A 14,733-nucleotide genomic window follows, 5' to 3' on the forward strand; every position below is an offset into this window, starting at 1 on the left:
TGCTAGATAATTTTACAATATATCTACACATGTTTTTAAAACAGTTTCCATGGTTCTTTCCTGGTGCTATTACGTGCTGGTAGCTAAAACAGGTTTGTTTTCAAAAACAAAACTAAAACAGGTCATTTTTGCGTGTGACTGATGTGTTGGTGTCCGTTCCAAAAATACTTTTTTTGGGAAAAAGGTGCCCGTTCAGGTGTCACAAGACCTACCTAAAGTGCATAGCCAGGCCCAGTATAACCTTCGTGCGCCGATCCAGCCCATCCCAGCCCAGCTACGGCGTCCTCTGCGACTCTAGTTCGCGCCGTGGGCTCTGCCGCCGCCGCCCTCCGCCGCTCGCCGCCTGCGCCACGCTTCTCCCTCTGGAACCGCGCCAACTACAAGCCCCCCTAATCGCCCCTCAACTTGAGTGGCGCCCCCTCCCCGACGCCAATCTTCATCTGTGAAGCGCCGGCGGCGACCTCCCCCCGCGCCTCCACCGCCACCACCAGGTAAGGCTTCGTTCTTTCTCTTTCCTTTGTTCCTTCGTCGCAATTGTTTGGCGAATGGAAGCTAACAGATAGAGAGAGGGCTCCATCTCTGACTGGCAGCGGCCTGTGTGCCGAGGTGAAATACGTCGTGGGCAGCTTAGGTTATTTCACATGAGGGTATTTGGTGTAAACAGCTGGGGCATGTAAAATCCACCTTCCCTTAAAAGATGTTCCATCTTCTGTACTAGTCCCGATCTTTGGTAACTTGGTTAATTTGCTAGCTGTTTAGCACAAATTACAAAGGGACTGAAAGGACTTACTTTTTTGCCAGGCAATGCTAGTTGTGTATTCGCCTACTGCACACATTTCCTGGATAGTTGTATCTTGTGCATTCAGTTCTTGCTTCTGAACTCTGTAGGTAATCTGGTTGGTGAAGTGCAGGATTTACTGCTGTATAAGTGCAAATTCTTGTTGGGGATGGCAAAGGAAGCTGAGAAAGATAAACAAATTGCCGAGGAGGAGGAGGAGGAGGAGGAGCAGGAGGAGGAGTATGTCTTGCTAGAGTTAGATGATGTTCATTATTCCTGCATACAACCAAATGCCCCTTATATACTCTCTGTAAGTTGGTTTCATCTCCCAGTCTGCAGCCTACTGGTACAAAAGGACATTAGGCCCTGTTGTAAATGTAATTAAGAAGATGTGGTGTCTCTAAATTTTCCTGAAGCACTTTTGCCATCTCTGTGTTATTGATATATATCAAGAAAGAGTTCACTTTAGATTTGATTGTATCAGAAATATTTAAATGGCCAATAGAGTCCCAGAGCAAATTATTTTATTGCTTGCACTAAGATGAAGCAGTAGGTTATGTGCTGATTATCTAAGAGAGTTCTTGCCATTAGTATGTGCCACTTCTTACATGAAAGGGCTATATATGTTTCTTGTGTTTGGAGCAACCTTCCTTCAGATTTGTTTTTAGGTTGCCAGAGTCAATGGATACCGTTATCAGATACAAATTCCTGTTCAGGTTGTGTCTATGCCTGTTTCGTAGATTCACAGTAAAAATCTGGGTAGTATTATGCGTTTAGTGATTGTCTTGTTGGCTTATATGAGCTACCTGTATAATTTTGCTTACCGCCTTTATGTGTAGTTCGCTAAGTTATTTGTAATCTTCTTTTTCAGGGTTTGGATACATTGACTCCTACCTTGGTAGTAGGTGATGGCCTGAAGATGGTGAGTACTATTCATGTTAATGTTCGCTTTTGAAGACTTTTACTTGCCCAGTTAAGGGGCATTATTCTTTTTTTTTGGCGGGGAGTTAAAGGGCACTATTCTATGGTCGTTTGAAGTTTACCTTATTGAACTTTTGGCACTGATGTTTTATATGGCTGCCATCTATAATAAACCATACCTTTGAGACATGGAGTGAATTTGTTGGTAGGGGTGTCAAGATCCTTTATAACTGTATGAATGTACAGCTAATGTATCACTGTTAGAACTTTACTTTGGGTGCTGATGTAATTTGTTTAATTATTGAATAAAGTTTGATCACCTCCAAAAAGGAACTTTACTCGGGGTTAATATTTTAGAATGATATCTGGATACACCCATTTATCCGGATATGTTAGAACTTTTTCATAATATAGGAGACTCTCTGGAGAATATATTGAGAAAATCTTGTGAGCTGTTCTTTGTGTCTGTTATAGTGAATAAATAGATGGAACTAAGGTTCACCTGAACTCCATAAGTATTTGTGATAGCTTTAGCACTAACAAGCACTGTATTAGCTGATGTTACCTGTACCAGTTAACTTCATTGGTTTTCCTTCCCCCTTTTTTTCTTCTGCTGTTTAAAATATTGGAATCTCTACTTTAGGGCTTCTAGTTGTTAACCTAGTTGCTGAGTCAGCTGGTGGCTGATGCCTTGTTTAATGGCAGATTGGAGAATACGAAGAAACGGTTGGCACATGCTATTTATTTTCAGAAAGTGGTAAGTGTTTGCATCCCTCTGCAGCCTCTTTCTTTGCAGCAAACATTTCGCATGTCCTGTTAAATCTCATGACCGAGTTTCGTACATTAACCTGATACCCTGTGAATACGATGATGCTGTTTCCTTCAGATTTCCATGCTTGTTTCGTATGAGATGGCGCCTTGTTCACACATAGCATGTATTTATCTAACTTGTCGGGAAGGCAGGATAACATTGCCATTCAAGAGGAACCTTGCTACTCCTGCTCACCCTAGTTTTTTTTACAGTGGATTCATTTGCTGTTTTAAATATGTTCCTTCCTTTTCAGATGCTCCACCAAAGCCCGGTCATGAAGAGCTGGCACCCCCCAAAGAAAACAAGGACAAGCAAGGCAAAAACATCAAAGAAGCATCGTCCAAGGAGGTGAAACATCTCACGAGCGTTCACAAGATCCTCAAATTCCGGTCAACCAGTGAGGGCCGTCAGGAGCACAGAGCATACCGTTACAGGGACAAGGAGTTTTGAAACACAATGCTTGTAGCCGCTTTCCCTTGTTTGACGCTTCTGATGCACAGCAGGCAATCCTTTGACCCTTCAAATGGAATGCAAGGATGGTAGTACTTGTTAATCTTAGTTACCCACTAGCATTCTCTATCCCGAGGTAACTCGCAATTGTGACGCTGACGCATGATTCCGGTGCTTCTTGTCCTCTCTTTCTGAATTATGAGTCTTTGAAGTTCTGCAACAATGGTGAACTCATGCAGACCATTCGGTACTTTTTTTGGCCCAAGAAGCCATCGGCACCCGGTACTACTACTTGAGTTAGAAAAAGTCGTTGGCTTCCGGTTCCTTTGCAGTTTGCACCTCTTGCTATTAGTCTAGTCTAGACGAATCTCACGCGCAACCGGAATAGATCTGGAATTCTAAAACCTCTTTAAACACCAGGACCTGGAATCTTGATAGTGACTCCCATGTAATATAAGAGTAGCGCCCTGTTGCCACTTGCACCATAGAAAACTCCGAGCTCCTGCCGTCCTGCCGTGAACGTGGGATGGGGAAGACCAAAGACCAATCGCAGCGTAACAAAATAATTAGTCTAGCATACATAGACCCAAGCCGAAGCAAAAGAAGCCAGGAGTTGAATCACTTGAGCTCCTGCGCTGCTTTGCGCTAGATCTGAAGAGAAGCAAAGCATGCAGCATCACTAGCCTGTTGTGCTAGACTAGCCCTTGAGCGTAGTAGCATCGGATTCGGAGATGACGGGGATGATGGAGTCGGTGAAGGCGAGGCCGGCGAAGGGCGGCAGCGAGTACCGGAGGGTGGAGCCGGAGGAGGAGGAGGAGCTAGACGGGGCGGAGTGGGCGCGCAGGGCCGAGGCCGGGAGCCGCCGGCGGAAGACGGCCGAGCGGTACGTCTTCACCTGCGCGCTCTTCGCCTCGCTCAACGCCATCCTCCTCGGCTACGGTCAGTCATCTTCTCTTCTTTCATTCCCTACTATGCTTCTCCTCGGCTATGTTTCTCTAGGGACCCAAATCCAGCCTTAGTTTCCTGCTCGGGGAGAATGCACTGCATCGCAACCTCTTTTGCATGACGGGGTTCGAATGTTGCTCACGCGATCATCGGCCGGCCGGCACAAAGCACGTGGCGTTGCTGTAGCTTAGCAAGAAACTGTTTGCGTTGAGGATCGGAGTACTCCTAGAGAACGCCGTGTTTGGCAGTTTCGTTGGCTGGTTGAGGTTGGTATTGGTGTGGACGGCTACTGCTGTCATGCAGTAGCGGGGATGGAACTTTCTGAGATCGATCGTTGGTTTGTACTCGAGGATCGGTTAGTCCAAACCACCATAGAGTTTGCTTAAACTTGTAGGAAAGTGGCATCTGCACTGACGTAGTAGTACAGCTCTGTCTCACTGATCTGGCAACTCGTCAATCCGGCCGAATAGCAACTCGCATTTTCACCCGGCCATCTTGCCTTTCCTCGTTTGCATTCTTTCTTTCGAATTTTTCACTATCACATACTGCCAGAAATCTTTTCTAACAGGAACGATCTACATCACTCAAAATACTACTCCCTCCGTCCCATAATGTAAGACGTTTTTTAAGTACTACTCAACAACTTGAAATAGCTGACCACATAGTTTGACACGGTGTAACTTACTCCGCAATCCAAGAACACGGTAACAGTCTGACTCAGTAATAGTCGCAGTCCTGTTTGCCGGCAAGAGCGCGTCCAAGTCCACCTTCCATAATTTTCCATGCCAAGACAGTTTTTTTTTTTTTTTTTTGAGAATTACCAAGACCGAGTAGGAGTACATGACCTGATGACCATGACCCAGGCAGACAAAATCGCCAAAACTGCCAGATCCAGCCCAAACAATTCTCCAAACCGAATTCTAGCCCTAGAGACTCGCAAGAGTGGACCGTTCTCTTCTGGAAATGTTTTCACTCGAAAAGGAAACGTACTACGGAGTACTGGTACAAATCTTGGCACCTCGCCTCGCCCAGACCAGTAGGAAAGAGACAGACGAGCGGCGAAGCGAAAGCACGTCGACATCCCCCACCATCCCCGCCTCGCGCCCCGTTCGCCGTTAATGACCTCCAAATCGGACGCCACTCCGCGGCAACAGCAGCGTCACCGCCACCGCCACCGTGTCGCCGGCAGCGCGGAGCGAGGCGATGGCGGGCGCGGCCGACGGCATGGGGAGCAAGTACGCGGCCCTCGATCCGACCGACGGGCCGGAGCTGGACGCGGCGATGGTAAGCCGGAGGAGGCCCTCGGCGTCCGAGAGGAGGAGCAAGGAGAGGTTCGTGTACGGCTGCGCCATCTTCGCCTCGCTTAACGCCATCCTCCTCGGCTACGGTGAGTCCTCTCGCGATGCCGCGGCCGAGTCTACGAGTAGAAATGGCTTGCTGTGGTGCGTCCCCGTGATTGGAATCGTGAGTTCGTGACATCCTTTTGACGGCGATAGAGATTTGCAACTGCTGACGTTACGCTTTTCATCCCTTCACGAGTGAATCTTGATTTTATTCTCAACCACACCATAAGTGACTGAACAGAGAACTTCAAAACTGCAACATGAAGTTAAGACGATGTTATCTTACAGTTATATACCTATGTACTAGTACGTAGATGATTTGAGATTCCATGGTTATCTAACAATTATCGTAACCCAAGACTCATGCTCCTATCTGCAGATGTCGGTGTCATGAGTGGCGCAATCATCTACATCCAGAAAGATCTCCACATCACCGAGTTTCAGGAAGAAATCCTAGTTGGTTGCCTGAGTGTGATCTCACTCTTGGGAAGCCTGTCAGGAGGAAGAACTTCCGATGCCATCGGCAGGAAATGGACAATGGGCCTTGGCGCGATCATCTTCCAGACCGGTGCAGCCATCATGACATTCGCTCCTTCGTTCACCGTGCTCATGATAGGGAGGCTTCTCGCCGGGGTGGGCATCGGCTTTGGCGCCATGATATCTGCCGTCTACATTGCCGAGATCTCCCCCGCGGCTGCCCGGGGGACTCTCACATCCCTCCCTGAGATCTGCATCAACTTGGGGATCCTCCTCGGCTACGTCTCCAATTATGCTTTCTCGGGCCTCTCCGAGCACATCAGTTGGAGGGTCATGCTTGGTGTCGGTATCCTCCCGTCTGTCTTCATCGGTGTCGCGCTTTTTGTGATCCCGGAGTCCCCTAGGTGGCTGATGATGGAGAAGAGGGTTCCAGAGGCAAGGGCGGTGTTGCTGCAGATAAGTGAATCGGAGGCTGAGGTTGAAGAAAGGCTGGCTGAGATTGAGGAAGCTGCAAATATCATGAAGTCCGTTAATTCTGAGGACAAGGCGGTGTGGAGGGAGCTACTGAACCCTTCTCCTGCTGTTCGCCGGATGCTGTATGCTGGCTGCGGTATTCAGTTGTTCCAGCAGATCACTGGAATTGATGCTACTGTCTATTACAGCCCAACAATTTTCAGGGATGCTGGAATCAAGTCTGACCAGGAGCTTCTTGCAGCAACGGTTGCTGTTGGGTTTACTAAGACGATTTTCATACTGGTTGCCATTTTCCTCATTGATAAAGTTGGGCGCAAACCGCTTCTGTATGTCAGCACCATTGGCATGACGGTCTGCTTATTCGCCTTGGGGACTGCACTTACATTGCGAAAGCATGCTGAGGGGCTTATTTCTCCAAATCTTGGGATTGACATGGCAATCTTTGCAGTTTGCGGGAATGTGGCGTTCTTCTCGATCGGGATGGGACCGATATGCTGGGTGTTATCTTCAGAGATATTTCCTATAAGATTGCGAGCTCAGGCATCAGCACTTGGTCAAGTAGGTGGCAGAGTGGGCAGTGGTTTGGTTTCCATGTCATTCCTCTCCATGGCCCGCGCCATATCCGTGGGGGGAATGTTCTTCGTCTTTGCAGCGATCTCGACCGTCTCCGTTGTGTTTGTGTACTTCTGTGTGCCAGAAACTAAAGGGAAAACTCTGGAGCAGATTGAGATAATGTTTGAAGGTGGGAAGGAATGGAAAGGAGGTGGCGAGGTCGAGCTTGAAGATACACAGCATCTAATACAGGGTGACAAGAAATCTTTCTCTCTAGGTTGATATAACCTTTTCTAAAAAAGGTTGATATAATCAGCAGAGCAACAAGAAGCTTCGTGCCAGTGCTGAAACAGCCTCGTCCTGCTTCCGACATCAGATTGAAAAATGATGATGAAGCTGCCTTCAGCTGCTGCCGATTTTGAGAGCTCAACAGGACTTTACTGCGCATAGGTTGTGACATAGATGGTGTATTGTGTTTTTAGTGTAAAGTACTCCATTATATAACCATATCACAAATATCACGTAGAAGAAGGACGCAATGCTGTTTTACCTGGTGGTGTCTTCCACCTATAAAATCAATATATAGTCGGCGGCCCAGTGTAGCGACAGTTTGTTGCTTAGACGGCGGCTTTAGTTTTACTGTTGTATGACTTTGTAAGGTCTTGTGAGAATAATTAATAAAGTGGCCGTATGCATCGCCCAGATGCAGAGGCCGGGGGTCATCCTTCTTTTCTAAAAAACACCCTATAAAATCAATATAGTCGAAGAATTCATTTCTAGAATTTCATTTTAACACAAGAAACAATTCTGTTCTTTTTAACAGAAAAAAAGGTGAGAACAAGTGGTGTGATGCGAACCTCGTGTCTCTTACCTCCGACTGAAAACTAACTGTATGCGCTTCACGGCCGAGCTAGTATTAAATTACATGGTAATTATTGTGTTTTCTCTCTAGAATACTACTGATTGTGGTTCGTTGTGTTTCAACAGGCCACAATGAACTTGCAATCTTTGAAAGTGTTTTTTGTCTCTAGCACTCTACCCTACATGACAAGTGCAATATGGCAAGCAAAAAAGATGTCCTCTGAATCATAGCCCTAGTATCGAGTTCGTTTTGAAGAATTAGCCAAAAGAACACATTGTGTTCCTTCCGACAACAGGAGTGCCACAGCCATTTGAAAGTTGCAGGGAGTTTGGGCTGCCCATTGAAATCTGATATGCTTTTGAGACAGAATAAGAAGGCCCGCACGGTATGAATCATGGTCCTATGATAGGTTTTGCATCTGCAAGAGATGGTGATTGCTGAAGTTGTCGCAACTCTTGAAAGGCCTGAAGTAGTAGAGGAAGGTGAAAGAGAACCACCAAACATCATGTAATAGTGACATGTTCTTACAGATCCACCAAACATCATGTAATATTGATATGTTCTTAGATTTGGCATATGTTACTAATACTAGGTGAGGAAATGGGAGCTGAAAATCCATGCATGACTAGGCATCTTTTGAAAGCATAATGGATGCACCATTTTGTAAGCGACAAGAGGCCATGACTAAACTGACGCAACAGTTTTAGGCAATCTCTCCATCAGAAGAAAAACGACCATGATGTGATTCTTCTAAAGTTGTTTGATTTTGAATCATTTGAGACGTGCGAGGCTTGCTTACTTAGAAAAATGAACACGGCACCTTTCGCTGGTCATAACGCGGGACTTCCAAGACATTGGAACTCATACATAGTGATGCATGTGGTACGATGAGCACGACTGCTAAAGGAGGTTATCAGTACTCATAACTTCGACTCATGAATTCAGTAGAAATGTATAGGTCACCTTGATGAAGCATTAGTCCGAAGTATTTTAGAAGTGCAAGAATTCAATAATGAAGTACAAACTCAACATGAAAAATATATATCAAGTTTCTATGATCTAATCGTGAAAGTGAGTATTGAGTCACAAATTCAATGAACATCTCAAGAATTGCGGGATAGGTCCACAACTCATGCCTCTGGGCAGTGGCGGAGACATGCCCAAGGCACCCAGGCCTAGGCTCGGGTCGTGGCCTTGAAACCTTCATTGACTGTAGCACCCAAGGCCTACCCAAGGCACCCAAGGCCTGGGCCCGACCCAATCCTAGCTTTGCCCCTGCCATCGGGTACACCCCAAAGAAATGGGGTGTCAAAACATCGTAATCGGACCCTGTTGGACATGGTTCGATCGATGATGAGCTAGTCGGATCTACCACTACCATTTTGAGGTTATGCTCAATAAATAGTTGTTTCTCACTAAGCACGATACCGTCTAGATCTATAGATAAGACACCATATGATATATGGACTAGGAAGAGTCAAAATTTCTTAAAAATCAAAGATGTCAACCAGGAGCCTAAACCTGGGTAAAAAAAATCCTGTGTGTACCCATCTATTCATCTGATAGTCTCTACGCTCCTCTATATACACACCCTATATGTATTGCCAGGGAAATATCCACGACAACGTGTCATCGGAACCCCACCATGTTAAACAACTACTTCATATTATATCCGCAATTCAGATTGCATATCTTAAATTCTTTTTTTTCTTTGGTTGCATGCAGGGATTGATCTTCGTGATCAGATTGATTATGTTTCCAACACCTTCAATAACCATGCTGGAGTTAGTTTAGCGCTTGCTAAGGTGCAATGCCAAGTGTTCGTTGTAATCAGGTCGTCAAGTCTCCTACAACAAAATTGATACCATCTTATCGAAAAATTGAGCCACCATGCACCTATGAGCTCTTGACGAGGTTCATAAAAAACGATCAGTTTTGGAGCTACTGCCGTAAATAAGGGATGCACAAGTATGAGCTAAATCATATAAATTAGGACATTAGGGCACACCTTTTCCTTTCAAATACACTCTTCAATTTTGCACCCACTAGCAAAATTTTCAGGTGCAAAACCATTGTACTATATGATTGCTTTTGCCTGCAATTAAGATGTATCCCCCCAACACACACACATTTGGGGCTGTTGCGTAAGGAGTATCCAGCTATGAATTAAATCATGTTGAGTAGGACACACTTCCCCCTTCAAATGTACCCTTTGGCACAACTTTCAAGTGCATTTGGTTGGAACCGGCAGGAGCACTAACTTTTCATATAAATGAAAATAAGGTAGAAACATATGTAGAGTGGGGCGCACTTTTTTGAATTAACTGCGGTGAAACCCTAAGATAAATGGAACAATTAGTTGATGCCCTCAGTGGGCATGACCCCAACAAAATCCATCTTGCACTGCTTGATGTCCTCACAGGCTAACATAGCCACCTCATAATGCGTCAACCGTGTGGCAGTAAATGTCGGTACTAAAACCGGCAGACCTCAGGTAGGGGGTCCCGAACTGTAGATATCGGATCTATAGATAACAGGAGACTAAGGAGACAGTATTTACCCAGGTCCGGGCCCTCTCGAAGAGGAAATACCCTACGTCCTGCTTTCATTGTATTGATGATGATGTGTCGAGTACAAACTTGATCTACCTCGAGATCCTAAGTTGTGTTCTAACCCTAAGGCTAGATGGTTGTAATTGTGACTGTGGTCTCTACGGACTAAACCCCTCAGTTTATATAGACATTGGGGGTACCTAGGGTAACACATGGTCGGTTACTAATCTAGGGATACACACGCCGACGGCTAACCGATTCTTGGAGTACACGTCAAGTCTTCGGCGAAGTCCACCTTGATCATGCCAAAGTGCGAGGCCTCCGGAGTCTTTCCTTGTGAGAACGATGGGCCGTAGGCTCGGCCCATGGACTGTGGGTTGATGTCTACTACGCAACATTTCTTCTTGTAGACTCGTGTTGGGCCTCCAAGCGTAGAGTTTTGTAGGACAGTATCAATTTTCCGTCAAGTGGACGACCTAAGGTTTACCAATCAGTGGGAGTCGTAGGATGAAGATGGTCTCTCTCAAACAACCCTTCAACCAAATAACAAAGAGTCTCTTGTGTCCCTAACACACCCAATACAATGGTAAATTGTATTGGTGCACTAGTTCGGCGAAGAGATGGTGATACAAATGCAATATGGATAGTAGATATAGGTTTTTGTAATCTAAAAATATAAAAACAACAAGGTAACTAGTAACAAAAGTGAGAAAAAAGGTATTGCAGTGCTTGAAAACAAGGCCTAGGGTTCATACTTTCACTAGTGCAAAGTCTCTTAACAATGATAACATAATTAAATCATATGGCAATCCCTCAACGTGCAACAAAGAATCACTCCAAAGTTTCTACCAGAGAACATAGGACGAAAACGTGCATCAAGCTCTATGCATAGATTACCCCAATGTCACCTCGGGAATCCGTGAGTTGAGTGCCAAAACATACATCAAGTGAATCAATAGAACATCCCATTGTCACCACAGATATCCCATCGCAAGACATACACCAAGTGTTCTCAAATTCAATACTCAATCCAACATAACAAAACCTCAAAGAGCAAGACTCAATTCATCACAAGAAGGTAGAGGGGGAGAAACACCATATGATCCAACTATAGTAATAAAGCTCGCGGTACATCAAGATCGTGCCAACTCAAGAACACGAGAGAGAGAGATCAAACACATAGCTACTGGTACATACCCTCTGCCTCGAGGGTGAACTACTCCCTCCTCATCATGGAGATCACGGGGATGATGAAGACGGCCTCCGGTGATGATTTCCCCCTCCAGCAGGGTGTCGAAACGGGCTCCCGATTGATTTTTCATGGCTACAGAGGCTTGCGGCAGCGGAAATTCCGATCTAGGGTTCTTTTCGGGGGTTTCCGTATTTATAAGAATTTTTGGCGTTGGAAACAAGTCAGGGGGGGTGCCCAAGGGGCCCAAAAGCTCGGGAGGCACGCCCTAGGGGGGTGGGCGCGCCCCCAGGCTTGTGGCCTCCTTGGTCACTTCCTGGCCCAGCTCCGGTGCTTCGGGGGTCTCTTTTGGTCCATAATAAATCACCGTAAATTTTCATCGCATTCCGAGAACTTTTATTTCTGCACAAAAAACGACACCACGGTAGTTCTGCTGAAAACAGCGTCAGTCCGGGTTAGTTCTAATAAAATCATACCAAAACCATATAAAATTATTGCAAACATGAAATGAATACTTCATAAATTATAGATACCTTGGAGACGTATCAGTATCCTCAAGCTTAATACCTGCTCATTCTCGAGTAGGTAATTAAATGATAAAAGAAAGAATTTATGAAGTGTGAATGCTACCTAACATATTTATCAATGTAATCTTCTTTATTGTTCCATGAATGTTCAGATCCATAAGATTCAAAACAAAAGTTTAATATTGACATAAAAACAATAATACTTCAAGCATACTAATAAAGCAATCATGTCTTGTCAAAATATCATGGCCAAAGAAAGTTATCCCGACAAAATCATATAGTCTGGCTATGCTATATCTTCATCACACAAAATATTTCATCATGCACAACCCCGATGACAAGCCAACTAATTGTTTCATACTTTTAATGTTCTCAAGCTTTTTCAACTTTCACGCAATACATGAGCGCGAGCCATGGATAGAGCACTATAGGTGGAATAGAATATGGTGGAGGTTGTGAGGAGAAGACAAACATGAGAAAGTCTCACGTCAACTAGGCAAATTAATGGGCTATGGAGATGCCCATCAATTTATATCGATGCAAGTGAGTAGGGATTGCCATGCAACAGATGCACTAGAGCTATAAGTGTATGAAAGCTCAAAAGGAAAACTAAGTGGGTGTGCATCCAACTTGCTTGCTCACGAAGACCTAGTGCGATTTGAAGAAGCCCATCATTGGAATATACAAGCCAAGTTCTATAATAAAAAATTCCCACTAGTATATGAAAGTGATAAAATAGGAGACTCTCTCTTATGAAGATCATGGTGCTACTTTGAAGCACAAGTGTGAAAAAAGGATAGTAACATTGTCCCTTCTCTCTTTTTCTCTCATTTTTTTATTTTTTTTGTTTGGGCTCTTTGGCCTCCTTTTTTGGGCTCTTTGGGCTCTTTTTTTTCTAAGTCCGGAGTCTCATCCCAACTTGTGAGGGAATCATAGCTTCCATTATCCTTTCCTCACATGGGACAATGCTCTAATAATGATGATCGTCACACTTTTATTTACTTACAACTCAAGAATTACAACTCGATACTAGAACAAGATATGACTCTACATGAATGCCTCCGGCGGTGTACCGGGATGTGCAACGATCAAGCGACACATGTATAAAAAATATGAACAGTGGCCTTACCAAAAATACTATGCCAACTACATGATCATGTGTAACACCCACGATGCGGCTATATCTCCCACGTGTCGAGGCACGACTTAGAGGCATAACCGCATTGTGGTTTTGTCGCAAGAAGGGTCATCTTCACACAATCCCATGTAATGAACAAGAATGGGATAAAGAGTTGGCTTACAATCGCCACTTCACACAATACATAAATAAGTCATACATCAATCAGAGTACACACATAGGTCCGACTACGGAACCAAAATAAAAGAAGACAACCCAACTGCTAGATCCCTGATCGTCCCAACTGGGCTCCACTACTGATCAACATGAAAAGAAACAACGCAACGAACAAGATCTTCATCGAGCTCCCACTTGAGCTCAGTTGCGTCACCTGCACTGGTCTCATCGGCACCTGCACTGGTCTCATCGGCACCTGCAACTGTTTGGAAGTATCTGTGAGTCACGAGGACTCAGCAATCTCACACCCGCGAGATCAAGACTATTTAAGCTTATAGGAAGGAAATGATAGTGAGGTGGAGCTGCAGCAAGCACTAAGCATATATGGTGGCTAACATATGCAGATAAGAGCGAGAAGAGGAGCAACGGAACGGTCGTGAAGCTAGCAATGATCAAGAAGTGATCCTGAACTCCTACTTAAGTCAAACATAACCTAGAAACCGTGTTCACTTCCCGAACTCCGCCGAGAAGAGACCATCCCGGCTACACACGCGGTTGATGCGTTTTAATTAAGGTCAAGTGTCAAGTTCTCTACAACCGGACATTAACAAATTCCCATCTGCCACATAACTGCGGGCACGGCTCTCGAAAGTTTATACCCTGCAGGGGTGTCCCAACTTAGCCCATTATAAGCTCTCACGGTCAACGAAGGATAAACCTTCTCCCGAGAAGACCCGATCAGTCTCGGAATCCCGGTTTACAAGACATTTCGACAATGGTAAAACAAGACCAGCAAAGCCGCCCGCTGTGCCGACAAATCCCGATAGGAGCTGCACATATCTCGTTCTCAGGGCACACCGGATGAGCCAGACGTCGGGTTGGCATAGACCCTGGTTGCCCAGGGGGCGCCGAACATCGCTCAGTTTGGACCAGCACTCGAAGGAGAACTGGCCCGGGGGTTAAGATAAAGATGACCCTTGAGTCTGCAGAACCCAAGGGAAAAAGGCTTAGGTAGGCAAATGGTAAAACCAAGGTTGGGCCTTGCTGGAGGAGTTTTATTTAAAGCGAACTGTCAAGGGGGTCCCATAAATCACCCAACCGCGTAAGGAACGCAAAATCAAGGAACATAACACCGGTATGACGGAAACTAGGGCGGCAAGAGTGGAACAAAACACCAGGCATAAGGCCGAGCCTTCCACCCTTTACCAAGTATATAGATGCATTAATTAAATAAGAGATATTGTGATATCCCAATATATCCATGTTCCAACAAGGAACAAACTTCATCTTCACCTGAAACTAGCAACGCTATAAGAGGGGCTGAGCAAAAGCGGTAACATAGCCAAACAACGGTTTGCTAGGAAGGGTGAAAAGGTTAGGGGCTGACGTGGCAGTATGGGAGGCATGATACAGCAAGTGGTAGGTAGCGCAGCATGGCAATAGAACGAGCAACTAGCAAAGCAAAGATAGAAGTGATTTCGAGGGGTGGTCATCTTGCCTGAGATCCCGCAAGGAAGAAGATCGAGTCCATGAAGAAGGCAAACGGACGTAGTCGAAC

General features: G+C 45.3%; 2 protein-coding genes across 4 annotated transcripts; both read left to right on the forward strand.

Moving 5' to 3' along the window:
- Positions 1 to 225: 225 nt before the first annotated feature.
- LOC109732095 (uncharacterized) lies at positions 226 to 3,210 on the forward strand. 2 transcript variants are annotated; one of them, XM_020291287.3, is made up of 5 exons: positions 226 to 491; positions 912 to 1,088; positions 1,650 to 1,700; positions 2,405 to 2,456; positions 2,764 to 3,210. In XM_020291287.3, exons 2-5 carry the CDS (start codon positions 948 to 950, stop codon positions 2,958 to 2,960), a joined length of 441 nt encoding a protein of 146 aa, XP_020146876.1. In that variant the 5' UTR covers positions 226 to 491; positions 912 to 947; the 3' UTR covers positions 2,961 to 3,210. The 2 variants fall into 2 exon arrangements, with proteins under 2 accessions (XP_020146876.1, XP_020146875.1); XM_020291286.3 differs by having other exon boundaries at positions 246 to 491; positions 889 to 1,088.
- Positions 3,211 to 3,453: 243 nt separating this feature from the next.
- LOC109732112 (probable polyol transporter 4) lies at positions 3,454 to 7,390 on the forward strand. Of its 2 annotated transcripts, none has more exons than XM_020291310.4 (2): positions 3,454 to 3,899; positions 5,628 to 7,390. In XM_020291310.4, the coding sequence occupies exons 1-2, from the start codon at positions 3,692 to 3,694 to the stop codon at positions 7,031 to 7,033; spliced, it is 1,614 nt and encodes a 537-aa protein (XP_020146899.1). In that variant the 5' UTR covers positions 3,454 to 3,691; the 3' UTR covers positions 7,034 to 7,390. The 2 variants fall into 2 exon arrangements, with proteins under 2 accessions (XP_020146899.1, XP_020146900.1); XM_020291311.4 differs by lacking the exon at positions 3,454 to 3,899 and adding an exon at positions 4,742 to 5,292.
- Positions 7,391 to 14,733: the final 7,343 nt, after the last annotated feature.

This window comes from Aegilops tauschii, chromosome 2 (genome assembly GCF_002575655.3).
Source record: "Aegilops tauschii subsp. strangulata cultivar AL8/78 chromosome 2, Aet v6.0, whole genome shotgun sequence".
Classification (NCBI taxonomy): domain Eukaryota; kingdom Viridiplantae; phylum Streptophyta; class Magnoliopsida; order Poales; family Poaceae; genus Aegilops; species Aegilops tauschii.